Raw genomic sequence first — 26,343 nt, forward strand, 5'->3', positions numbered from 1 at the left:
AACTGGGGATAGATAAGGTGGGAGCTATGAAGGGGCCCCTGGTGGCTCAGTGTGTTAAAGCGCTGAGCTGCTGAACTTGCAGACCAAAAGGTCCCAGGTTCAAATCCCGGGAGCGGAATGAGCGCCCGTTGTTAGCCCCAGCTCCTGCCAACCGAGCAGTTCGAAAACATGCAAGTGTGAGTAGATCAATAGGTACCGCTCCAGCGGGAAGATAACAGCACTCCATGAAGTCATGCCGGCCCATGACCTTGGAGGTGTCTATGGACAACACCTGCTCTTCAGCTTAGAAATGGAGATGAGCACCAACCCCCAGAGTCGGTCACGGCTGGACTTAACGTCAGGGGAAAACCTTTACCTTACCTAAGAAGGGAAGGAAGTTAGCTCCAAATACTAATGTTGGAAGAGAGAATGACAAGTAGAGGTTAGAACAGGGCAGCAAGGAGGCAGGGGGCACCTGAGTTTAATCTGAGTCGTGACACCCTACAGAAACATCTGTGTGGCTAACGTCAATTGGCGTTCAGCCCTAACTTTTGCTCCCGTGGCTTTGAGCACAAATGTTCAGACACCAGTGGCTAATAAGACAGTCTCTTTTGATTTGGTTTTCTCTCTAACAGTGCTGCCATCTTCAGCCAATAATACTGTACTGTAGACTTGTGCACAGATTCGTTTTAGCTGTTTTCCTTCAGCTTCTTCGGCCTGGCCTGTTGGCCATAATAGCAAAGGCCCAGCCATCATGGATTCCTGTCCGTAACAGGACCACATGGCAGCCAATCATGGCTCCTCTTCCAATTTTTGGGAGGACATGGCACACAAAGACACTGTCTCTTGCTCATTGCATTGGGTTTCCCTGGAAGCCCTGCTTGTTGGGCCAATTGACATAGAAGAATGCCATGATATGTCTTACGCAAGCTGAGTCTATGAATGAGCAACCGCCTCCATTGCTTTCTCAGTTGCATCCTCATGCTTCAGTCCAATTGTCTTGCCTTGCCACCACTCACTCTCAGCTAGATTTTTCAGCTTGGATTAATGGCTTGGCTTGGCCTCTCTTGAATCTTTTTGCTATAATAATAATAATAATAATAATAATAATAATAATAATAATAATAATAATAATAATAATAATAATAGCTTTATTTATATACTCCCCTCAACATTTATCCTCTAGACTGTTTCACTATCTGATGTCCCTGTCCCCCGAGGTTTTTATTTTGATCCCTTTCTCACCCCGAGTTTTTAAACTTAGTTTTCATGCGGCTCACCCCTGTTAGATTGCTTTCTTGATTTTGTGTTGTACTGTATATTTTATCAATTGTATTGGTTAATTGTATTATGATTTGCTGTTTTTTATATTTTGTTATATTGTATTGTCCTGGGCAAGGCCCCATGTAAGCCGCCCTGAGTCCCCGTTGGGGAGATGGTGGTGGGGTATATATAAAGTTTTATTATTATATTATTATTATACCGCCCTATCTCCCGGATGGGGCTCAGGGCAGTTTACAGTCATAAAAGCAAACACAAACATTACATAACAACATAATACACATTATTAAACAAGGTAAAATAATACAATTATAACAATAAAACACACTTACATGACCAGATCAAGGGGACAGGAACCATATTTATTTATTTATTTACAGTATTTATATTCCACCCTTCTCACCCCGAAGGGGACTCAGTGCGGATCACATTACACATATAGGCAAACATTCAATGCCTTTTAACATAGAACAAAGACAAACAAACATAGGCTCCGAGCCGGGCCTCGAACTCATGACCTCCTGGTCAGAGTGATTCATTGCAGTGATTGATTGCAGCTGCTCTCCAGCCTGCGCCACAGCCCGAGCCCATAAAACCAATATATTAAAATGTATCATTTTAGGCTAGGGAAATCTTGTGCAATATCTTCAGGCCCAGAAATCGGCGGTAGTCCAATGTAATTACTCAAAAACCTGCCGACACTGTTCCTTTATTTTCTGGATTCTTTTTATTTAATGGAACTGACTGGGTATAGGGACGTGTGCGATGGGTGGGTGGGGTGCATATACACACATTTAGGGGCTTGGGACTAGAATGAGAGTCACCCTTTTAGCTTCTTTTTCCCCTTCTCTTCCTCTTCTTCAAATACTGAGGAAAGAAGAGAGTACAAATATTATGTAAACTCCATAACCAATTTTAAAAAGTGAATGTAAATTCTTCATAGGAGCACCAGGAGAAAAGTAGTTTAGCAAAAGCCTGCCTCCTGTCTCCCTCTGCTGTAACATGAGCGAATTGTTGCTGCTCAGCGAAAGTTAAAGAAAAATGTAGCAGCTGATTCAGAATATAGCTGGCAACAGGAAACCACATTCTGCCTGTATGTGCTTGTGAATTTTGGGGAAATGAGTTCCAGTTCACATGCTAGGATTGCTGACCTCAAGCATGGCTTGTTTGAGAAACAAGCCACTTATTTCCTGCTGGACTTTTAACATAAGTTGAAAGCCACACATTTTGATGGAAATTTCCTGCTCTCATTCCTGCTGCAGAAAAAGTAGAGTTGACAAGCCATGGAGAGAGAAGAGCAATCCATTCAATTTCTCTAAACTTTCTCAATGACTCTCCTTCTTTGCCAATCCTTACAATGTCAGAGCATTGTGATTTACAAGCCAGAAATCAGCCCTGGGTCTCTCAACAGTCCACATTGTGGCCACCACCCAAGACAAAATATTAAACAGGATCTTTTGGCATCATGGATCATCAGCACCTTTGGCAAGTTCAAAGGGGAGACAATATGGATTCAAGAGTTTTGGAGTGTATTTATTTTTTTATGTACTTAGGTAAAAGGTGCCCCCCGTGGCGCAGCAGATTAAATTGCTGAGCTGATGAATTTTCTGACTGAAAGGTTAGCGGTTCGAATCCGGGGAGAAGAGTGAGCTCCCACTGTTAGCCCCAGCTTCTGCCAACCTAGTAGTTTGAAAGCATGCAAATGTGAGTAGATCAATAGGTACCGCTCCAGCAGGAAGATAACTGCTCCATGCAGTCATGCTGGCCACATGACCTTGGAGGTGCCTACGGACAATGCCGGCTCTTCGACTTAGAAATGGAGATAAGCACCAACCCCCAGAGTCAGACACGACTAGACTTAATATCAGGGGAAAACCTTTACCTTTACCTACTTAGGTAAAGGTAAACGTTTTGGAACATCTGTGTGTGCACATATGTACATCCTCTTGGAACTCATCTATATGTGGATTATAAACCTGACTTACACTGAATTCGTTCCTGAATGCCCCAACATTTTTTCACTTCTTGTAAACATCCCCAAGTCAAATCAGTTAGGAAAAGTTTGGGGATGCTCTGGAGTTTCCTTGGGTTTCCTTTATTTAGGAAACATTTAGAAGATCTCACAAACTTTGAGAACAGTTTAAATTTTTATTGAATATGTATGTATGATATCACAAGTAGAGATACTGTACAACTGTTCCCAGAGGGTAGGAGGCGAGGGAGAGGGATTTATATACATAGTAGATATGTATGGAATTTGAAATGTCAATAGAATAGAATATACTAAAATGTATGAGAAATTAATAGAAAATTGTTGTCTGTTTATTTCTTCTGACTTTTCAGTGATCTGATTGTGAATTGTGATATCCTACAGACATATTCAATATCTATATGTTTCAAGACTATATTTCTGAAAGGAGAAACAAATACACAAATGGCTGTTCCATTTAATTGTTTGTTTTATTTGATTGTTGTGATCATTGTTTCTTAGCTATTCATAATGGTTTTAATTTGTCATATTTTGTTTCTGTTTTGGGCTTGGCTGCCTGTTAGCCACCCCAAGTCCCTTCAGGGAGATAGTGGTGGGATAGAAAAATAAAGTATTGCTGCTGTTGTTGTTGTTGTTGTTTGTTGTTATATTATTATTATTATTATTATTATTATTATTATTATTATTATTTTATTGTGTGACACAGCAAACAAGATAAATATGCTGGATTTTGTTTCACAAAATCACAAGTCGAACACTTCCCAAGTGTCTAGGACTGTGTGATGTATTTTCGGATGATGCACGCAGATCCCAGCAGGGTGGCCTTTTGCAGTTGGCAGATCGTAATTTTGTCAATGTCTATTGTTTCCAAATGCCGGCTGAGATCTTTTGGCATGGCACCCAATGTGCCCCTCACCACCGGGACCACCTGCACTGGTTTCTGCCAGTCTTTGAAGTTCAATCTTGAGGTCCTGATAGCAGATGAGTTTTTCCTGTTGTTTTTCGTCAATGCGACTGTCACCTGGTATGGCGACATCAATGATCCAAACCTTTTTCTTTTCCACAACTGTGATGTCTGGTGTGTTGTGTTCCAGAACTTTGTCAGTCTGGATTCGGAAGTCCCACGGTATCTTTGCGTGCTCATTTTCCAATACTTTTGCAGGTTTGAGATCCCACCAGTTCTTTGCTGCTGGGAGGTGGTACTTGAGGCATAAGTTCCAATGAATCATTTGGGCCGCATAGTTGTGCCTCTGTTTGTAGTCTGTCTGTGCAATTTTCTTACAGCAGCTGAGGATATGATCAATGGTTTTGTCGGTTTCCTTGCACAGTCCGCATTTTGGGTCATCAGCTGATTTTTCGATCTTGGCCTTAATTGCCTTTGCCCTGATGTCTTGCTCCTGGGCTGCAAGGATCAGGCCTTCTGTCTCCTTCTTCAGGGTCCCATTCGTGAGCCATAGCCAGGTCTTCTCCTTATCAGCTTTTCCTTCAATTTTGTCAAGGAACTTTCCATGCAATGTTTTGTTGTGCCAGCTGTCAGCTCTATATTGTTGTTGTTGTTGTTGTTGTTATTATTATTATTATTATTATTATTATTATTATTATTATTAAGGACTGGGATTCAAATGGAAAACTCTGAGTCAAAGGAATAGGAAAATAAAAGGCATTACAACAGACTATCTTCATGTGCAATCAACTAAAATAAAAATATTTCCCCTGTGAATGTTGGAGAGTATAATACTTATACAATTAAACTTTCAAACTCCTGCAGACACATTTGCCTTTACGTCCATGAGTTTCTGTTGATCTGTCTAGGATCTCTCCAGCAATTCTGGATAAGGGTGTTATCTCTGAAGTTCTACACCCCTTTTCTTTCTTGATATCAACACTTTTGTATTTCAAGGCCTCCTCCGTGGAGAAAGCAGCACATATCACAAAGGAAACAATGACTCACATAACCTCTTTGTGATCCTGTGCATTGGGTTGTTCATTTGCATAGCAGAGCTGAGAACTTTATTTAGGGGACTGAGCAAGAATTTTCCCCAAAGCAATAAAAAGCTGACTGTTTAGATATTGCAACACCTTTTGGTTTGTGTCATGCGTTAGAGCCACATGCCAAAACCTTGAAAAAATGAACTTTATAGCTAGGAATCATTTACTTTTGAGGATGATAGTTGCTAGATAGCCAATTGTTATGGAAAGAGAGGAGAGAAAGAAATGTCCTCCAATTGTCCTGTTTTGGCAAAAAGTGACCCAATTAATCCTTTGTCATCCCACTGTTTCAGCTGCTTTTATTCATGAAAGTGAACAAAATCTGGCTACCAGTATTTGAAAAAAAAATCCAAAACCAGAACAGTAAATAAGGAGCAGCATTCTGAAGACAGAAGAATTCCAGACAGGAATCAATCAGGGGCAGCTAATGACTCTGAACAAATGATTCCCCCAGGCCAGGATGTGAGGCTGGGAAGGCCATTTAATGCTAACGAAGGTGATTAATTACAACATTCACACTGGCCTCCAACGGACAAGAGTTCTTTCCCCCCACCCAGGAACTTCCACAGATATATAAACCTTCCTTGCTTAGTTTCTCCATACCTCACAACCTCTGAGGATGCCTGCCATAGATGTGGGTGAAACGTCAGGAGATAATATTTCTGGAACATGGCCATACAGCCCAGAAAACATACAACAACCCTGCAATCCAACCAAGATTTGGAACCATAATTCTCAGAACTCCTCAACCATAATCATGTTGACTGAGCATTATTGGGAGTTGTCATTCCCCAAGTTTAACATTTCCCAAACAACTTCAGAGTTTACACGTTGTGGATTTCTGGGAGCTGCCCCAGTTTTATTACGTTTACTTGCTTTCTGCCACATCTGGATTTTATAGTTTTGGCTTTTATATGCTGGCTGTCTTTTTCTTATAAACAGCCCAAGAACAGTTTGAGATAAACAAGCAAAAATGAATATATAAATGAGTATGTGTTCCAATGGTGCAAGAACAAACCCTGTTTTGCTGCATCCCCGATCTTCTTCATGTTTGTGTTTCTTCCATTTAATCCTTCTCTTGTTATCCATTCTTGCTTCCCCCCCCCCTTTTTTTTTTGTTCAGCAGATATTTCCTGATTTAAAAAAGATTTTTGAAAAAAGAAAAAAGGAAAATATTCTTTCTAAATTATTATTTTCTTGCTCTTTTGAGTTAAATAGTCTCTCACTGAGCTCCAATCGGTTCCTTCTCTTGCTAGGGCCTGTCGTCTTGATAGCAATGTCCGTAATTTATCCATATTTCATATTTCCAGTATCTTAATTTCCCATCGTTGTATTGTTGGAATTTCTTTCAATCTCCAATTTCTTGCATAACCAATTCTTGCCGTAGTTATTAAATAGTTTAATAGGACTTCTTGATTTTGCTCTAATTTGTTATTTGTTATTTGTTTGTGTGAGTTGCTGGAGCTGGCCTTCTTCAAAGTTCTGCTCCTCCTTTCAGGGTCAAATTATCGGTTATTTGTGCTCTTTTGAAGGTGTATTTATCAGCCACATTTCTACTGAAGGGAGCATAGGAGGGATGGGGTACAAATGGCATTCTGTTCTCATTTTAATATGATAATATCCCAAGGGTCTAGTAGCAGCCCTTTGTGCCTGGGGCAAATAAGACAAATATTGTCACAGCCCTGTGTCGTTAACAGGGTTTCAGCATAGTAAAGGTAAAGGTAAAGCTATGCTCAGCATAGTAAAGGTAAAGGTAAAGCTATGCTCAGCATAGTAAAGGTAAAGGTTTTCCCTGACATTAAGTCCAGTCATGTCTGACTCTGGGGGTTGGTGCTCATCTCCATTTCTAAGCCGAAGAGCCGGTGTTGTCCATAGACACCTCCAAGGTCATGTGGCCGGCATGACTGCATGGAGCACCGTTACCTTCCTGCCAGAGCGGTACCTATTGATCTACTCACATTGGCATGTTTTCGAACTGCTAGGTTGGCAGAAGCTGGAGCAACAGCGGGCGCTCACTCCGCTACCAGGATTTGAACCTGGGACCTTTCGGTCTGCAAATCCAGCAGCTCAGTGCTTTAAACACTTTGCCACCGGGGCTCAGCATATCATAAAAGAATTCTGTAGGAGGCAGAAACCGGATTTAAAGTGGATTCTGTCAGAGTAGTTTACGCAGCAGTAGATGGAGTCAGAGGGACGCAGAATGAAGTGACATCCAGAGACGTTGGTAAAACTATATACAAGTTTTACTGACTTCAGTAATAAAGACAAACAGACTTGAAGACAATGGACACAGGACTTGACTTCTCAACAGACAGCAGAACAGAACAGAACAGATGCAATCAGCAATGCACAAACACTTGTGTCTGGACACTCCCCAGTTCCAACCACACATCAAGGTCATCACAGCTTCTCAGTAATTAACTCTTTACAGACTATAGTACACTCTGGATGATTCAATCAGTATGCAATACAAACCAAGACACAAATTGCATTTAAACATTATCAATACACAAATCCCACATTAACAGATTCATGCTCTTGTGTGATGAGGCAGTAGGAAGGTGCTGAACAGACACCATGAGATGCAGAGCTAATCTTAAGAAATGGGTGTCATACCCCAGCCACCTTTGGCTTCTGCACCTGATCCAGAAATGAACTTTCACCAAGATGAAGCTTATTCTGACCTTTTGCCCAGTTCTCCGAGCTCCTTTCAGTTACAGCTGCCGACTGTTGATAGTTCAGATGCTTCCTTAATTGGGAGAGATACTGGAGATGTTACTCCCGTGGCTGAACCAGATGTCCAGAGTTTCTCAGAGAACGTGCCCTTCAACCGTAAGGAGTTTTTGCATCACCAGAGATCAGAAAAACAAGGGCTTAGAAGGAGTAACCGCTTGGCATCTCAAGGGGATTATGGATAAGAAGATTCCCTTGGGAACTTTTGGGGAGTTTGGTCTCCCTTCATTGGGATCTGATCTTCGTTCCATAAAAGTGCCTGGCACTACAGACAATTTGCGGTGTCAACATAACATTTTCCTGAGAACACTTCACCAACTCCAGTTCCCTGATTTCACCAAGCCAAGCCTCCTGTTTCTGGCGGCCAAGCCGAGCCGCGACTCTCGATTTAAACTGGAGTAAATTCACTTCCCTGCCTTGTTCCTGCATTTGATCTTCGCTTCGTCTTGTTCCTGCTTTGATATCCACGATCGCCTAGTGACGGGGGACCTTGTTATTCAGCCTTTCTTCCTTGTTGTTCTCCACTCAAACTTCCCAACAGTTTGAGCGTGTTTCGGTTTTGGACTTTGGACAATAATATTGGACTTTTTCCTTCATCTTTTTGGACTTATTCATACCTCATCACAAAGGACTATTTCCCACACATCCCTTCTGCTTATGCATTCCTGAATTTATATTTGCTTTAATAAAGATATTATATGATTATTGGTCTCTGTCTAGTTTCCAGTGTTCATGCTGCCTTGGGGTGCAACAATGGGGCTACAAAGTGGAAACCATGACATGCGAGTGTGGAGAAGAGCAAACCACAGACCACTTACTACAATGCAGCCTGAGCCCTGCCACATGCACATTGGAGGACCTTCCTACAATGACACCAGGCACTCCAAGTGGCCAGCTTCTGGTCAAAGGAAATCTAGTATCATGCCAAGTTTTTAACTTTGTGGTTTTTCTATACGTTATAACTGTATCCTCAATCTGCTTCTGACATGATATGCTCCATAAAGCTGCACATTAACATTACTTTGAAAGGGGGAAGCCCCGACTAGACTCTGATGTTCCAGCGAATTAACGTTGTAAAGATTAGATCCATAAACCAACAGGAAATAAAGACTCTGTCCTTCCTATTTGCTCATTCCTCATGCCTGAGACTTACCAAACACTAGGTTTTTGTACTAAGAACTGTAAATATGCAGACCAAAGAGCAGTTACTCCCTTTTTTCTATCCACTTTCCCCCATATTCTTCTAGGGCTGGTGTTTGGTTGCGAAAAGATCTAAGACCCCCCTGGGAAAAGGGGCAGAGTGGAAGAGTCAATAACACAATGTGAAAAAAAGAGCAGACACCACGGAACAAAATCCAATTGTAATCCTGATTTGAACAAAGCCCGTGAAATGTAAAGGTTTGTTGCTGTTGTTGTGATTGTGTTCCTTCTAACCAATTCTGACTTGTGGAAATCCTAAAGCAGGGGTCCCCAAACTAAGGCCCGGGAGCCGGATGCGGCCCTCCAAGGTCATTTACCTGGCCCCCGCCCTCAGTTTTATAATATAATATTTTTATATCAGTTTTAATAATATAATATATTGTATATACATATAATATTGATAATAATATTATAATGTTATACAATATAATACTAATAATAATACCATATAATAATATTAATTATATGTTATATATTACGTATTATATAATAGTATAGTGGTATAGTTCAATATAGTAATATATAATGTTAATATTGTGCTATGCTAATAATATAATATATTGTATGTACATACAGCTGCTCTGAGTCCCCTTCTGGGTGAGAAGAGTGGGATATAAATGTAGTAAATAAATGCAGTAAATAAATAATTATTTTTAGACTTAGGCTCGGCCAAGGTCTGAAATGACTTGAAGGCACACAACAACAACAGTCCTAATTAACTTGACTATCTCATTGGCCAGAAGCAGGCCCACACTTTCCATTGAAATCCTCATAAGTTTATGTTGGTTAAAATTGTTTTCATTTTTAAATGTTGTATTGTTCTTTCGTTGTTGTTGTTGCACTACAAATAAGACATGTGCAGTATGCATAGGAATTTGTTTGTATTTTTTTTTCAAATGATAATTCGCCCCCTCAACAGTCTGAAGGATAGTGGACCGGCCCTCTGCTTCAAAAGTTTGAGGACCCCTGTCCTAAAGTGAGCCTATCATGGGTGTTTGTCGTAGGAGTTGTTCAAAATAGGCATGCTGTTGCCTTCCTTTTGAGGCAGAGAGAGTGCGACATGTCCAAATTAGGTTTTTGTGGCCAAACTGGGATTCAAACACTGGTCAAACTAGCATCTGAATACATACAAAATACAAAGCACCACATCATGGTGTAACACTTTAGGACCTGAGAGGTATACAATACTGTTATGGGTGATTACTTTAGTTTCACAAGTGATGTGAATACCAGATCAAAATGTTTACCGAATATTCATTGAAACAAGATGATGCTCATGGCATCAGTATCCCAGAACATACTGTTCCTTCCTATTAGATTTCTAATATTACTATTAATATAATGCAGTTCTTGCAGAGATGCAGTATCTCTTCTGGGGTTTTCTGGAAGTGCAGACTTCCATGCCTTCCTCCTCTCTTCAAGGTATGACCCTCAACATTAAAAGACAAGGTAGCAAAATATTCAGTTGTCTATAGAACTCAGTGCAAAAGAGGATAGAAATTTTATTTATCCCTGTGTTATCTCTAAGAGGCAAAGGTTAATCCCAGCCCTGCATTCTGAAATCTTTTAGCAATGTCCAGGGATTGAACCTAATTCCTGAAATTCTATTGAGCAACAGGATCTTTGCACTTACATGACAGAATCTATTTTGTTACTGGGATGTGTGGGTCCTTTTTCCTGGATCAACATGTTTTCTAAGGTGAATGGATTGATGAGAGAAAGAGAGAAAAAGAAAGATTGGATTTACTCAATAGCTCAACAACTTCCCCGAAATTTGTGATCAGATTATATAAAGCAGCCAATAGGCTTGCTCAAATAATTCGATTTCCCCGTTACCCGTTATTAATTTGTTATTTTCGTTTGTTTTGAAGCAATATACGGCCTTGATTGTCCACACGTCTGGATATCGCGGTTTCGAATCGCGAGAGGCCGTTTTTTCTTATTTCGTCGTTTTTTTCGTTAGGAAAAAAAAGCTTTTGCAAATCACCCAAACTCCCACCATTCAGGCCCTTTCCTTTTGCCCCTCAGCAAAAGGGGCGTCACGGGCTCAGCCAATGGGAGGGGGCGAGGGGGAAGGAGGCCGAGGAGGAGGAGGAAGACGGAGGGGGGAAATGGCCGCCGCCGCCTCGCCTCAGCTCAGGCCTGATACTCAGAGGTTTTGACGTCTGTGCGAAGCTAGGCAAGTGGGGTTTATATATCTGTGGAAGGTCCAGGGTGGGAGAAAGAACTCTTGTCTGTGGGAGGCAAGTGTGAATGTTGCAATTGGTCACCTTGATTAGCATTGAATAGCCTTGCAGCTTCAAAGCCTGGCTGCTTCCTACCTGGGGGAATCCTTTGTTGGGAGGTATTAGCTGGCCCTGATTGTTTCCTGTCTGGAATTCCCATTTTCTGGGTGTTGTTCTTTTACTGTCCTGATTTTAGCTTTTCTGTAGCTAAAAATGCATATAAAATTGATTCTATAGGGAGGATAAATGATTGGATTTCAACTCCTACAGCTTGGCTTTCTCTGCCAATAATGGTACCCATCTTGGATATTATAAGGGATTTTTTATTATTATTATTATTATTATTATTATTATTATTATTATTATTAGACCTTGCTCCCAGGAAGGTGCCTTCGCTGTGGCTCCCAACTTATCTATCTATCTACCTTTCCACATATTCTCCACATTGTGTGTATGTGTATGTATATTATATATACATGAGCCCCGATGGCGAAGTGTGTTAAAGCACTGAGCTGCTGAACTTGCAGACCGAAAGGTCCCAGGTTCAAATCCCGGGAGCAGAGTGAGTGCCCGCTGTTAGCTCCAGCTTCTGCCAACCTAGCAGCTTGAAAACATGCCAATGTGAGTAGATCAATAGGTACCGCTCTGGCGGGAAGGTAATGGCACTCCATGTAGTCATGCCGGCCACATGACCTTGGAGGTGTCTATGGACAACACTGGCTCTTGGGCTTAGAAATGGAGATGAGCACCAACCCCCAGAGTCAGACATGACTGAACTTAACGTCAAGGGATACCTTTACCTTTACCTATACACACACACACACACACACACACACACACACACACACACACACACATATGCAGGGACTATATATATATACACAGTATATATCACACACACACCAATTTAACAAAGTTTCAGCCACAAAAACAAAGTTTCTGAAGTAGAACAATGACTTTCACAGTAAAGACAACCCAATTTAACAGGAAATAAGACTTTCAAACCAGGAACAGATTTCTGCAATTATTAAAAAATGGTTTATTATAAAAGCTATGAAAATTCGCCAAAAATCAGAGGATAAGGGAAACGTTCCAAATTTTGGTGAGCTATCAGTGTTAAATGTGTTCTACCACTGTACCAAGTTTGAGGAAGATCACTCAAAAAATGAGGGTGGGAGAGTCCTGTAAAGTCCTCTCCCTCTGTGCTGTTTTTGGGAATTGCGCATGCGCGTCCGCCATTAACGAATTAATTTCGAAAATAACGAATTTTTGGGGGGCAAAATTCGGAAATACCTTCAAAAACGAAACGCTGCCCCCCTCTACTTTTGCAACGAGTTTAGAATCAAATTTTTCGTGGATCGATCAAGCCTAGCAGCCAACAGAGCAATAATTAACAAGGGCATCTTTTTTTAAAAAAATGCTGCCAGACAGCTCTTTATCTCCTTTGATTACATGATTGGATTAGTGTATGGTGGGTATACTGTGGATATAATTTAACTTTATCTCATCAAAGCATTGGACAAACACCCCTATGTTATATTTACATAGAAAACTCATTAATTGATCATAAATATCTGATAGACTGGTTGGAAAACTCTTCTAAAATGTGTTTGCAATGAAAAAGACAGTTGTCCTGACCAAATTCAGCCAGAAGCTCTCCTGCTTGATTTCTTAATCCGAGGCCAAACTGATCGATTTCCTCTTGAATTCCAGCACAGAATTTTTCAGTTTCTTCTTCCTCTGTAGTTCAAACATTAACTTGGATAACAGTGATATTGATAGCTTTGCCCTGAGGTCTTATGATATTATTTGGTTCTTTGACTCCTTTTGCTGCATGTCCCCTCCATTTATTATTGTCACCCTATTTCTTCACAGATTTTTCATTTCCCGAGTAAAACATTGCAATTATCTGACTCAAAGTGTCCCATTTGGGTTCAGTTTAGCTTCCTCATCCCAATTACTGCAATATTTAAGAAATGTTTCATTTCTTGTTTCTGGCTTTCCCCGATTCATACTTCTCACATTCTATGTCCTTATAATACAATGGTTCTCAACCTTCCTAATGCCACGACCCCTTAATACAGTTCCTCATATTGTGGTGACCCCAAACCATAGAATTATTTTTGTTGCTACTTCATAACTGTAATTTGGCTACTGTTATGAATCATAATGTACATATCTGATATGCAGGATGTATTTTCATTCACTGGACCAACTATGGCATAAATACCCGATACGGCCAAATTTGAATACTGGTAAATGATTTTGTCATTTAGGAGTTGTAGTTGTTGGGATTTGTAGTTCACCTACAATCAGAGAGTATTCTGAACTCCACCAATGATGGAATTGAACCAGTCTTGGCACACAGAACTCCCATGACCAACAGAAAATACTGGAAGTGTTTGGTGGGCATTGACCTTGAATTTGGGAGTTGTAGTTCACCTACATCCAGAGAGCACTGTGGACTCAAACAATGATGGATCAGGACCAAACTTGGCACAAATACTCAATATGCCACAATGTGAACACTGGTAGAGTTTGGGGAAAATAGACCTTTATATTTGGGAATTGTAGTTGCTGGGATTTATAGTTCACCTACAATCAAAGAACCCCTTGAGCCACACCAATGATAGAATTGGGCCAAACTTCCCACACAGAACACCCATGACCAACAGAAATTAATACTGATCTTTGGTGACCCCTCTGACACCCTCTCGTGACCCCCCCCAGGGGTCCTGACCCCCAGGTTGAGAAACGCTTCTGTAATATAAGTAGGGCAGCTTTTGATGACTTTTCTTTTATCCTTGAGCATGTCAACAGCTGAATGTCCTTTTAATTGGAATCCAGCTTTTATTATGATTATGATTATGATTATGATTATGATTATTATTATTATTATTATGACACAGCAAACAAGATAGATATGCTGGATTTCGTATCACAAAATCACAAGTCGAACACTTCCCAAGTGTCTAGGACTGTGTGATGTATTTTTGGATGATGCGCGCAGATCCCAGCAGGGTGGCCTTTTGCAGTTGGCAGATCGTAATTTTTTCAATGTCTATTATTTCCAAATGCCGGCTGAGATCTTTTGGCATGGCACCCAGTGTGCCCATCACCACCGGGACCACCTGCACTGGTTTCTGCCAGAGTCTTTAAAGTTCAATCTTGAGGTCCTGATAGTGGCTGAGTTTTGCCTGTTGTTTTTCGTCAATGCGACTGTCACCTGGGATGGCGATATCAATTATCCAAACCTTTTTCTTTTCCACAACTGTGATGTCTGGTGTGTTGTATTCCAGAACTTTGTCAGTCTGGATTCGGAAGTCCCACAGTATCTTTGCATGCTCATTCTCCAATACTTTTGCAGGTTTGTGATCCCACCAGTTCTTTGCTGCTAGAAGGTAGTACTTGAGGCATAAGTTCTAATGAATCATTTGGGCCACATAGTTGTGCCTCTATTTGTAGTCTGTCTGTGCGATTTTCTTACAGCAGCTGAGGAGATGATCAATGGTTTTGTCGGTTTCCTTGCACAGTCTGCATTTTGGGTAATCAGCTGATTTTTCGATCTTGGCCTTAATTGCATTTGTTCTGATTACTACTACTACTACTACTACTACTATTATGTTTATGTTTATTTATACCCCACTTTTTCTCTCCACAAGGAGACTCAAAGCAGGTATTAGCCACAGTGCAGGACATCATCAGTATCTGCTCCACACAGATTAAATATTTCATAGCCACAATTCTCAAAATAGGACTCCTATTCATAAAATAAAGGTCAAAGAAACCAAGTGGAACTATGAACAAATAGCAATATGAAATAAGGATTCTTCTTCCTAATATATGCTAAAATCAGAGGTGGACTATTTATGGCTCTCCAGATGTTGTTGACCTACAAGTCTCATCAGCCCTGGTCAGCAATGAAGACCATTTGGATCCCCCCCAACATCTGGAAGGCCAAATGCTAACCTTAAACGAACCACTGTCTCTACTGCCACCATTTTCCCATAATTTTTGGGTTATTTCAGTCTATAAATACCAAATGAAGAGCGTCCATCAAAGTGCACCAGTGGAAGAAAGAGACTTGCAAAGTCCAAGCATGCCTCAGTTAATGAAGGCTTTGAGAGCAAAGCTCCTTTTTTTTTTTCAAAATGGCTTTGGGGCATAGATAGCTATTGACCAGATGGAAGATTTAATTCTTTTAAATTGTTGACAGATGCCTTCCTGGAACTAAAGCACACATGCTTAACAGCATAAGGCAAATAAACCCTGCCAGTGGAAGGAGCTAGAGACAAACAGAGACAGGATGTGTGTCCAGGGAATTCCCAAGGCTTCTTTACTCCCACCCCCAGCTCAGTTTGTGTCGGTTAACCTTTAATGTTCAGGTTTTCAGGGACTGAGTCCAGGTCTTTCAACAGATTTGTCAGATTTTATTCATTTAGATTTTAGACTGTTATAGTTGAATGCGCCAGAGCCTCTGATGGCACAGCAGTTGAAACCACTGACCTGCTGAACTTCTGACCAAATGGTCAGCGGTTTGAATTTGGGGAGTAGGGTGAGCTCCATTTGAACCCATTGTTCTGAATCCTAGTCTCCAGGGCAGCAGAAAACAAGCCTGCTCCCTCTCCCTTATGGTATCTTTTCAAGTATTTAAACATGGCTATCACTTTTTCTCACAAAATTTGTTTCTAGATAATGTTTAGTTTGCAGAAGAGAAGGTGGAGACCTTTGTTTCTAGAGAAGACTTCTTCCAAAATGCAGGGATGTCTGCCTTGCCCTTTTAAAAATCATTTAGTATTCAACTAGGTACAGGTACAGGTTTTTCCCTGACATTAAATCTAGTTGTATCCAACTCTGGGGGTTGGTGCTCATTTCCATTTCTAAGCCAAAGAGCCAGCGTTGTCCATAGACACCTCCAAGGTCATGCAGCTGACATGACTCCATGGAGCACCGTTACCTTCCCACCAGAGAGGTACCTATTTTTGAACTGTTATGTTGGCAGAAGCTGGGGCTAACAGCGGGTGCTCACCTCGCTCTCCAAATTCGAATTACCAACCTTTCAGTCAGCAAGTTCAGCAGTTCAGTGGTTTAACCCGCTGCAGCACCAGGGGCTCCCCATACATAGTGAGAATTAGAGTCAGTAGAGTGTAGTATTTGGAGCACTGAGCTACAACCCTAGAGATCAGGGCATGAATCCATCCTCAGCCATAAAAACCCATTAACTGACCTTAAACAAGACACACTTTCTCAACCTCAGAAGGAAGCAAAGACCACCCTGCTCCCATGGGCCAAAAACCCAATTGTATGTTTTCTTTAGGGCCTCCGGTGGCGCAGTATGTTAAAGCGCTGAGCTGCTCAACTTGTGGACCAAAAGGTTGCAGGTTCGAATGCGGGGAGAGGAATGAGCACCAGCTGTTAGCCCCAGCTTCTGCCAACCTAGCAGTTTGAAAACATGCAAATGTGAGTAGATCAATAGGTACCGCTCTGGCGAGAAGGTAACGACGCTCCATGCAGTCATGCTGGCCACATGACCTTGGAGGTGTCTATGGACAATGATGGCTCTTCAGCTTAGAAATGGAGATGAGCACCAACCCCCAGAGTTGGACACGACTGGACTTAACGTCAGGGGAAACCTTTACCTCTTTACCTATGTTTTATTTAGGGTTGCTGTAAGTTTGAAACAATTTAAAGGCACACAAGAACAATAGAAAGGATTATGACAGTGAGATAATAGGCCTTGGTTGCTCAGAAATGTCTTGTCCCCTTATCTGGGTTGCCACCCCAAAACAGTCTGTTTGCCTGGGTTATTCATTGCCTCATCCCATATCTTGGCCACTTCTTCTCCTGGGCTGTGAAGGACAAAGAAGTGATTCAATCAGTCCCAGGGCCGGTTTGAGGCTGTGAAGGAGAGAGAAGCCCACCTCTCCAAGAGCCAGAACAATTATTAGGTGGGGAAGAACCTAAAGGAAGCACCCACCCAAATGAAGATTTGAAGTGGCTGGTTGAGCACTGCAGAAGAAAGAAAACGAAAGACTGAGCATAAATCACAGAAAGAGCCAAACTGGGCAACCCAACAGCTTAGTAGGCCAGAAAGAAGGAACGTGGAGAACTGAAAAAGGAGGAGAGACTCCTAACTGCAAAGGAGAAGAGAGAAAACGTGGACTAGGAATCCATCTCCCATGTATGGAAAGCAGCCCTTAACAATGCCGGATTCACTACAACCTCTACCTGGATCAGCTCCTGCTTTGGGCTATGGGGCAACTCTGCCGATGCCACCCCAGTACCAGCCTTACTATGTCCCACCTGGTCCAGGATTCAGTTCAGGTCCATCTATACAACCTTCACACTCTATCATCATCCCAACTGTCCAGCACACCGAGGCACCCGATTACCTGATCTACTCCATATTTACATCGATCTGCTGCTGTATACCCTTGGGCATGGCTGCTGTGTATTACTCCGTACTGGTGAGACTCTTGTGGAAAGTGGGGCATGCTGGGCTATGGGGACAGGGGGAAGCCCAACAACATCTGTGGGGACACTTAAAGCAGGCGGACAGGCTAGTTAGGCAGTTGTGCAAGGAATGCTAAGTAATAGCTATTTTAATTCAAATATTATCACACATATTGTATGGAGCCCTGGTGGCAAAGTGTGTGGAGCCCTGGTGGTGAAGTGCACTAAAGCGCTGAGCTGCTGAACTTGCAGACCAAAAGGTCCCAGGTTCAAATCCCGGGAGCAGCTTGAGCACCCGGTGTTAGCTCCAGCTCCTGCCAACCTAGCAGTTCGAAAACATGCCAATGTGAGTAGATCAATAGGTACTGCTCTGGTGGGAAGGTAACAGCGCTCCATGCAGTCATGCGAGCCACATGACCTTGGAGGTGTCTACGGACAACGCCGGCTCTTCGGCTTAGAAATGGAGATGAGCACCAACCCCCAGAGTCAGACATGACTGGACTTAACGTCAGGGGAAACCTTTACCTTTACCTTTTGTATTGTTTCGTGGAGATGAAATTTCAGTGTGGAAAAGATCCTGTAGAAACTAAGCTCTAACAACACTTTAAGGATGGATTTGGCCAAAATCAATCATATGCAACAGGATGGGGGATTTGTTGTTTCCAATGCCTTTCCCTGAAAAACCATTATGTCTAATTGTTTCTTCTTTTCTTACCCAAATGCTGGGAAATTGTCCAAAAATGCAGCCGTTTTGCTTTCTGACTGCATGTAAACTCAAACCTTTAACACCTATTTTGGACTTTAAATATGGAAATTATATCATTCCTGCTCCTGATCACCACATTGATGCAACCTACAGGGAGTAGGAGTAGAAATTGACCCTCTCCTGTTCCCTTACACTTTCCCATATTAGTGCAGAAAAATACAGATTAGGGCAGATTTTCTGCTGCTGCTGTTGTTTTCACTTCTTGTCTGTCTCTCCCCGAAGCTCTGGGTAGGGTAAAACAGAGTTATACAGTAGAGTCTCATTTATCCAACACTCACTTATCCAATGTTCTGGATTATCCAACGCATTTTTGTAGTCAATGTATTCAATACATCGTGATATTTTGGTGCTAAATTCATAAATACAGTAATTACTACATAGTATTACTGCGTATTGAACTACTTTTTCTGCCAAATTTGTTGTATAACACGATGTTTTGGTGCTTAATTTGTAAAATCATAACCTAATTTGATGTTTAATAAGCTTTTCCTTAATCTCTCCTTATTATCCAACATATTCACTTATCCAACATTCTGCCGACCCGTTTACGTTGGATAAGCGAGACTCTACTGTAATACTATATTTTAAAACAAAAAAAAGTTTAAGTAAATAGCTTACAATAAATATTTGAATCATTCATATCTATAAAACATCAATCAGAACAACTTAAAAATAGACTTGAACCAATAGCTCCATCATGGTTGCAACATGGACTGCTGACCTAAAGGTTGGGTTGCTGACCTGAAGGTTTCCGGTTCGATTCCGCGAGATGGGGTGAGCTCCCGTTTGCCAGCTCTAGCTTGAGAAAAGCCTCCCAGCAGGATGGTAACATATCCAGGTGTCCCCTGGGCAACATCTCTGTAGATGGTCAATTCTCTCACACCAGAAGCGACTTGCAGTATGTTCACAATTCGCTTCTGACACAATAAAAAAAAATGGTTGCAACAAATGCAGATAAATTACTTTCAGGCCAAATTAAACAGAACAGACATCAACCCTAGTTCAAATGTATTGTACAGACAGCATAAATGAAACAAAATGGCAAGCTTCAAAACTATATCAGATAATACAAGAGGCAAAAGTTGGTGAATTTGAAAGGATGGGACTCATTTGGGAGTTAGAGACGTGGTTGCAAACAATGGAAAAAACATTAAGGACTCCATTTGGAAAATGCTACCTTTTAAATCTATATCTGTATCAGAGAGATGCATAAAATTATTCAGAAATTCAGTTCTTCTTATCCACTCAAATACCACAACATTAATCATGGATGTAATAGTTTTTCTTTTTAAAAATCAAAGAGAAAGAGAAAAAAGAATGGAACAGATTGTTGTGAAATATATCAGAACTGGAAATAAAGTCCCTTGAGAATGGGAATAAATGTTGCAATTGGTGCCAAGAATCGCCAGAAAAGAGTTCACAGTAACATTGTTTGGTTGCGTTTTAAAACATTCCAAAACTTCCAGCAATAAATACTGTAACCTCCTCCAACTCATTTGCTATATCTGGAGGAATCCTCCAACATTGTTGCTAAAGGTGATTAACTCTAGCTTTTGGCCCGTGGACCCCAAAGTTGCCGTTGTGGTTGGTTACACATATAAATTAACATTTTATTAGGGAAGGACTTCGACAACCTCTGAGGATGCCTGCCATAGATGTGGGTGAAATGTCAGGAGAGAATGCTTCTGGAATATGGCCATACAGCTCAGAAAACTCTATGAAAGCCTTTGATAGCATTTTATTTTCTCTTTTTCCAAAATGAAAATAGTTGGCTGGCATCTTTTGAGAGGTAATGCATCATTTTTTCCTCTGCATCCTCCTGGACCACATTAATGCACCCAACATGATTAATAGCATCACAAGTTTCATTACCTGGCAATTGTAATGATCTATTTTGAGTAGAGTATGGGTCAGAAAATGACACAGGCTCCTCCCAAAATATGGGATCAGATGCTCTGAAGGACTTCAGAGGCTACAATTTGGTAGATAGTCACTTTGGGCTAGTATCCATGGATGGGCAGGATACAAAAAAAAAAAAAGAAGAAGGTTCAATTATTGCTCTCGATTTTGTTGGTGTGGCTGTTGATAATGTTTTCAAAGTGTAAGCCCAGAAACTTCAAACTTCACAATAGAATTTGAGAAAGTTACTTTTTTGGGACTGCAGCTCCCAGGGAGTTGCAATCCAAAAATAACTTTTCCAAATTTTGCTTTTTGGATAGTTTTTATCTACATGAATAAAGTAACCATACACATTGGTAATGAGTGTGCAAGAAGACAGGAAAATGTCTCCATGGTCAATTTTGTGTTTCTACCAGAGCAGCACATTGCTCAATATACAAATGTTGCTCTATTTGTTGAACACTCATGGTCAACAAGAAAGTTAGTGAAAAGTAATTTGAAAGAGCCCAGGTGGTGAAGTGCGTTAAAGCACTGAGCTGTAGAATGAAAGGTCCCAGGTTCAAACCCCGGGAGCGGCATGAGCGGCCGCTGTTAGCTCCAGCTCCTGCCAACCTAGCAGTTTGAAAACATGGCAATGTGAGTAGATCAATAGGTACCGCTCCGGCGGGAAGGTAACGGCGCTCCATGCAGTCATGCCAGCCACATGACCTTGGAGGTGTCTACGGACAACGCTGGCTCTTCGGCTTAGAAATGGAGATGAGCACCAACCCCCAGAGTCAGACATGACTGGACTTAACGTCAGGGGAAACCTTTACTTTTTACCTAATTGAAAGATTAAGACAAACTTATTTATTTGTTTGTTCGTATGTGTGTTTATCCAACAAATGCACAACTGCTTCACAACTCCTTGGGACCACCTATCTCTTCATACCAAATACTCATGAAGCCATTCTTTCTTTTTATTTCTCTATAGACCCGGAAAGCCAACCGCTTGGGAGACTTTGCAGCTTCTCAGAAGTATTCCAGCCTGGCACGCAACTTGGCCCACACAGCAATGGGAGTGGGGCTCTTTTTCATTGTTTTGAGTATTATCATAGTGATGTCGGTTTTACACTTGGCTTTCGGTGTCTCAGAAGCTGCGCCCTGAGATTCATCGCCTGAAGAGACCTTCTGACTGATCCACAAAATAAAGAAGTAATGAACCAATGTCCTCCTGTCTGAACTTCCTTATAAAGTTGCACATCCGTATTCTATGTTTTCTTGACCACATCTGAACTTGTGAGTTGTAGAGTGTTTCATCTAAAGCTACATCTGGGGATTTGAAAGTTCAACATAATGATACATTTGAAATTTAGGTCAATTGCTGGACATTGAGTGTAAAGCAGCTCTGTGATAAGCCAATACCTCAAAATAATAAAAAAAATGGAAGAGGTAAATTGGAAAAGACTAGTTAATTTGATAGTTGGGCCAATGCTGATAATAACTGTATTATACTACCAAAATCTTGTGCTCCATCATGCTCAACTTGGAGTCCTCGTGGACAACAAGTTAAACATGAGCCAACAATGTGATGTGGCAGCTAAAAAGCCAATGAGATTTTGGCCTGAATCAATAGGAGTTTAGAGTCTAGATCCAGGGAAGTCATGCTACCCTCTCTTCTGCCTTGGTCAGACCACACTTGGAATCACACTGTGTCTAATTCTGGGTACCACAATTGAAGGGGGATGTTGACAACCTGGAATGTGACCAGAGGAGGGCGACTAAAATGATCAAAGGTCTGGAGAACAAGCCCTATGAAGAGCGGCTTAAAGAGATAGGTATGTTTAGCCTGAAGAAGAGAAGGCTGAGAGGAGACATGATGGTCATTGTACAAATATTTGAGTGGAAGTCATAAGAAGGAGCGAGCTTGTTTTCTGCTGGAGACTAGGATGTGGAACAACAGCTTCAAACTACAGGAAAGGAAGGAGATTCCACCTGAACGTTAGGAAGAATTTCCTAACTGTGGGAGCTGTTCAGCAGTGGAACTCTCTGCCCCAGTGTGTGGTAGAGGCTCCTTCTTTGGAGGCTTTTATGCAGAGGCTGGGTGGCCATCTGTCGGGAGTACTTTGAATGTGATTTTCATGCTTTTTGGCAGGGGGTTGGACTGGATGGCCCATGAGGTCTCTTCCTACTCTATTATTCTATGATTCTTCCTTTACTATAAATAAAAGGATCAAACTACTACTGTTAGTTATTACTAAAACAGACAAGCAGTGGATACATCTTTGCATATATGGTCACGATTTGGCTCTAGGTAGGTACTCTTGATACACAAGTCAAGGCACATCCTTGGTTCAGTGAAGTCTTATGCGTTAGATGCAGATAACGCTAACACTACCTTGGACTAAACATCAAAGCAATGTACTATCATGCTATTTTCAGAACCTTCTTACCTCCAAGGTTTCTTTGACTGATGTTGATCCAATGCTGAAAGCATGCTGTCTGCCTGACCATGGGCTTGGAAGGGAATTCCATCACCATCTCAGAACAGGAGTGGGCAATGTGTAGCTCTTTAGATGTTGTTGGTTTGCAATTCCTATCAGGTTTAAGGTTTTCCCCTGACATTAAGTCTAGTCATTTCGGCCACATGACCTTGGAAGATAGATAGATAGATAGATAGATAGATAGATAGATAGATAGATAGATAGATAGATAGAGATAGATAGACGATAGAGACACACACACATATACAGTGTGGACAGCGAGGAACCAGACTTTCTGGGCTACTCTTTTGCTGCTGTACTTTTTTCTTGCTTCCTCCTGGATAGCATTGCCTTCCTTTTCTCTAAAATGGTAAGCCTGTGAGAGCCTTGCTGGGTTGGTGGTTGGGTGGCTAGGAGAGAAAACAATGAAATGGAGCAATATGGGAGGGTGTAGTGAAGGAAGAAGAATACTCATTTACTTGTTTCAGTAGCCTCACAGTGACTCATGGTAGGAAATTATTAGGCAATTGAATTTCTAAATTTCATCAAGGAGCCTTGTCTCCATCATTCCTGCAGGAAATTGTAAAGGGGGGAAGTTTTTGATTTCATTAAGACGCTTTTTCTCCATAATTAAAGCATCAAGTCCAACCCCTGCTCAATGCAGGATCTCTAGCTAAACTGTCTTTTTGAAGACATCCAGAGATGGAGGCATCGCCACCACCCCTCTAGGCAATTGGTTCTGGTGCCTACCTGTTCTCACTGTCAAGCAGTTCTTTAAAATGTTCAATTGAAAAGTCAAAACATTACACTTGATCCTATCCTCTGGTGCAGCGGAAAAAACACATTGCACCCTTCTCTCTGTGACAGCCCTTCTAGAGCAAACTTGCCCAACATGACAAACTTTAACTACTGATGGAGTTTCAGGGGGTTAACCTGGCATGATGTGAGTTGTAGTTCACCCACAACCTTATTGTAAAATTTTAAAAAATGACTTTTTCAAATAACCCAGGCAATGCAGGGTACCCAAGATAGTACAGTAGAGTCTCACTTATCCAACACTCGCTTATCCAACATTCTGGATTATCCGACGCATTTTTGTAGTCAATGTTTTCAATATATTGTGATATTTTGGTGCTAAATTCATAAATACAGTAATTACTACATAGCATTACTGCGTATTGAACTACTTTTTCTGCAAAATTTGTTGTCTAACATGATGTTTTGGTGCTTCATTTGTAAAATCATAACCTAATTTGATGTTTAGTAGGCCTCCTTATTATCCAACATATTCGCTTATCCAACATTCTGGATTATCCAACGCATTTTTGTAGTCAATGTTTTCAATATATTGTGATATTTTGGTGCTAAATTCATAAATACAGTAATTACTACATAGCATTACTGCGTATTGAACTACTTTTTCTGCAAAATTTGTTGTCTAACATGATGTTTTGGTGCTTCATTTGTAAAATCATAACCTAATTTGATGTTTAATAGGCCTCCTTATTATCCAACATATTCGCTTATCCAACATTCTGCCAGCCCGTTTATGTTGGATAAGTGAGACTCTACTGTATATTTATTTATTTATTTATTTATTTATTTATTTCTATCCTGCTTTTCTCCTGTGGGTGGTATTCAAAGCAGCGTACAACATATATACAAATACATCCAACTGCAATATATAATCAGATTAAAACATCATATCCTCATATTCAAAAAAAACAATTTACATATCAAATAAAACAATTTAAAAAAAAACTTGCAGCAAGCAACATTTACAGATATCCGTAATCTCCGGCCACTAAGGTTATCTGTCAGGTATATAATAATGGTATATAATATAATATAGGTAAAGGTAAAGGTTTCCCCTGACGTTAAGTCCAGTCATGTCTGACTCTGGGGGTTGGTGCTCATCTCCATTTCTAAGCCGAAGAGCTGGCATTGTCCATAGACACCTCCAAGGTCATGTGGCCAGCATGACTGAATGGACCTCCGTTACCTTCCCACCGGAGCGGTACCTATTGATCTACTCACATTTGCATGTTTTCGAACTGCTAGTTTGGCAGGAGCTGGAGCTAACACCGGGCACTCAAGCTGCTCTCGGGATTTGAACCTGGGACCTTTCGGTCTGCAAGTTCAGCAGCTCAGCGCTTTAATGCACTTTTATTTATTTCTTTATTTATTTTTCAAACTTATATGCCGCCACTCCCCTAGGGCTCAGAGCGGCTTACAAGAACCGACTTTGCCATCAGGGCTCTATAATATAATATACTAGTATATAATAATGGTGACATAAATAATATATATATATATATATATATATATATATATATATATATATATCGCATATAGCAATCAAAAAATCCTAGGATCACATAAGGGCATTAAAAGGCTTTTGTAATAATAATAATAATAATAATAATAATAATAATAATAATAATAATAATGATGTATTACCTGCCTCTCTTGTAGTTCAACAGGGTTAAGACAAAGAAATAAAAAACAATACTATTAAAATACATATAACAAAATACACACGAGACCACACCAAGCATGACCCTCAAAAGAAGCCTTTTCTGCTGGCAATTGGAAAGCTCCCTTAAGTTGCAAATCCCATGATTCTGTAAGATTTGGCTATGATAGTTAAAGTGGAATTCAATTCAGAATGACAGTGCAAGAATCGTATAGAGAGAAAGGGTCCCAGGGGAACCAAAAATGCTGGAGAAGAGGGAAGGCAACTCTCCTGAGCAGTATCAGCAGCAGTTGATGGGCGAGGCTGCAGTGAGCTATCTTGCAAAAGATGTTTGAAGGATGGTTTAAAAGAGAATGGAAGAGAAACTGGAAAGACAGGATGAGTCAGTTTGACTTCACAACTGGGACTGGACCCAGCAATGCTACCTGCTGCCAGGAGTAGCTACACCCAGTATGACTTACTTCTGGAACACAAGGATCTTTCTCAGGTCCAAGCCCATCTATAGGAAGCAAACGTAAGTAAGTGAAAATAACAGGACCTGAAGAATTAGGTTTGGGACCCAAAAGTAAATGTTCCCATAGAGATGCCTTCCCTTTACGGGCACAACCACATTAGATCTGAACCCAGATTATCTGGTAATGGAGACTCATATAATCCAGTTTAAAGCAGATAATCTGGGATCAGATCCTGGGGTATAGGGTCTGTCTGGAAGAGCCCTGAAAGAGAGTGCCTGGCTCAAGTCAGATTCCAGAATTAGATCCTCTAACCCAGTGGTTCCCAACCTGTGGTCTCAAAGTTGCAACAAGAGTGACTGGTCTCGCAAAACCCTCTTATAGTGCCAAGGCAACAGGGATGTTGGGAGAGGAGAGGCTGACTACTCACGAAAGGCG

General features: G+C 41.0%; 1 protein-coding gene and 1 non-coding gene across 2 annotated transcripts in view; one reads left to right on the top strand and one right to left on the bottom strand.

Moving 5' to 3' along the window:
• The window catches only part of LOC100567477 (neural cell adhesion molecule 2), a 45,122-nt gene extending 25,237 nt beyond the window's left edge, over window positions 1–19,885 (bottom strand). Inside the window, exon 1 of the mRNA XM_062962365.1 lies at window positions 19,358–19,885. Coding sequence (XP_062818435.1) covers window positions 19,358–19,472 — 115 coding nt within the window. The 5' untranslated portion in view covers window positions 19,473–19,885. The remainder of the gene's footprint in view (window positions 1–19,357) is intronic.
• LOC103279936 (uncharacterized) lies at window positions 9,158–21,721 on the top strand. Its single transcript, XR_507064.3, has 2 exons — window positions 9,158–9,370; window positions 21,489–21,721. It is a non-coding gene; the product is annotated as an uncharacterized LOC103279936 (transcript).
• Window positions 21,722–26,343: the final 4,622 nt, after the last annotated feature.

This window comes from Anolis carolinensis, unplaced genomic scaffold (assembly GCF_035594765.1).
Source record: "Anolis carolinensis isolate JA03-04 unplaced genomic scaffold, rAnoCar3.1.pri scaffold_10, whole genome shotgun sequence".
Classification (NCBI taxonomy): Eukaryota; Metazoa; Chordata; class Lepidosauria; order Squamata; family Dactyloidae; genus Anolis; species Anolis carolinensis.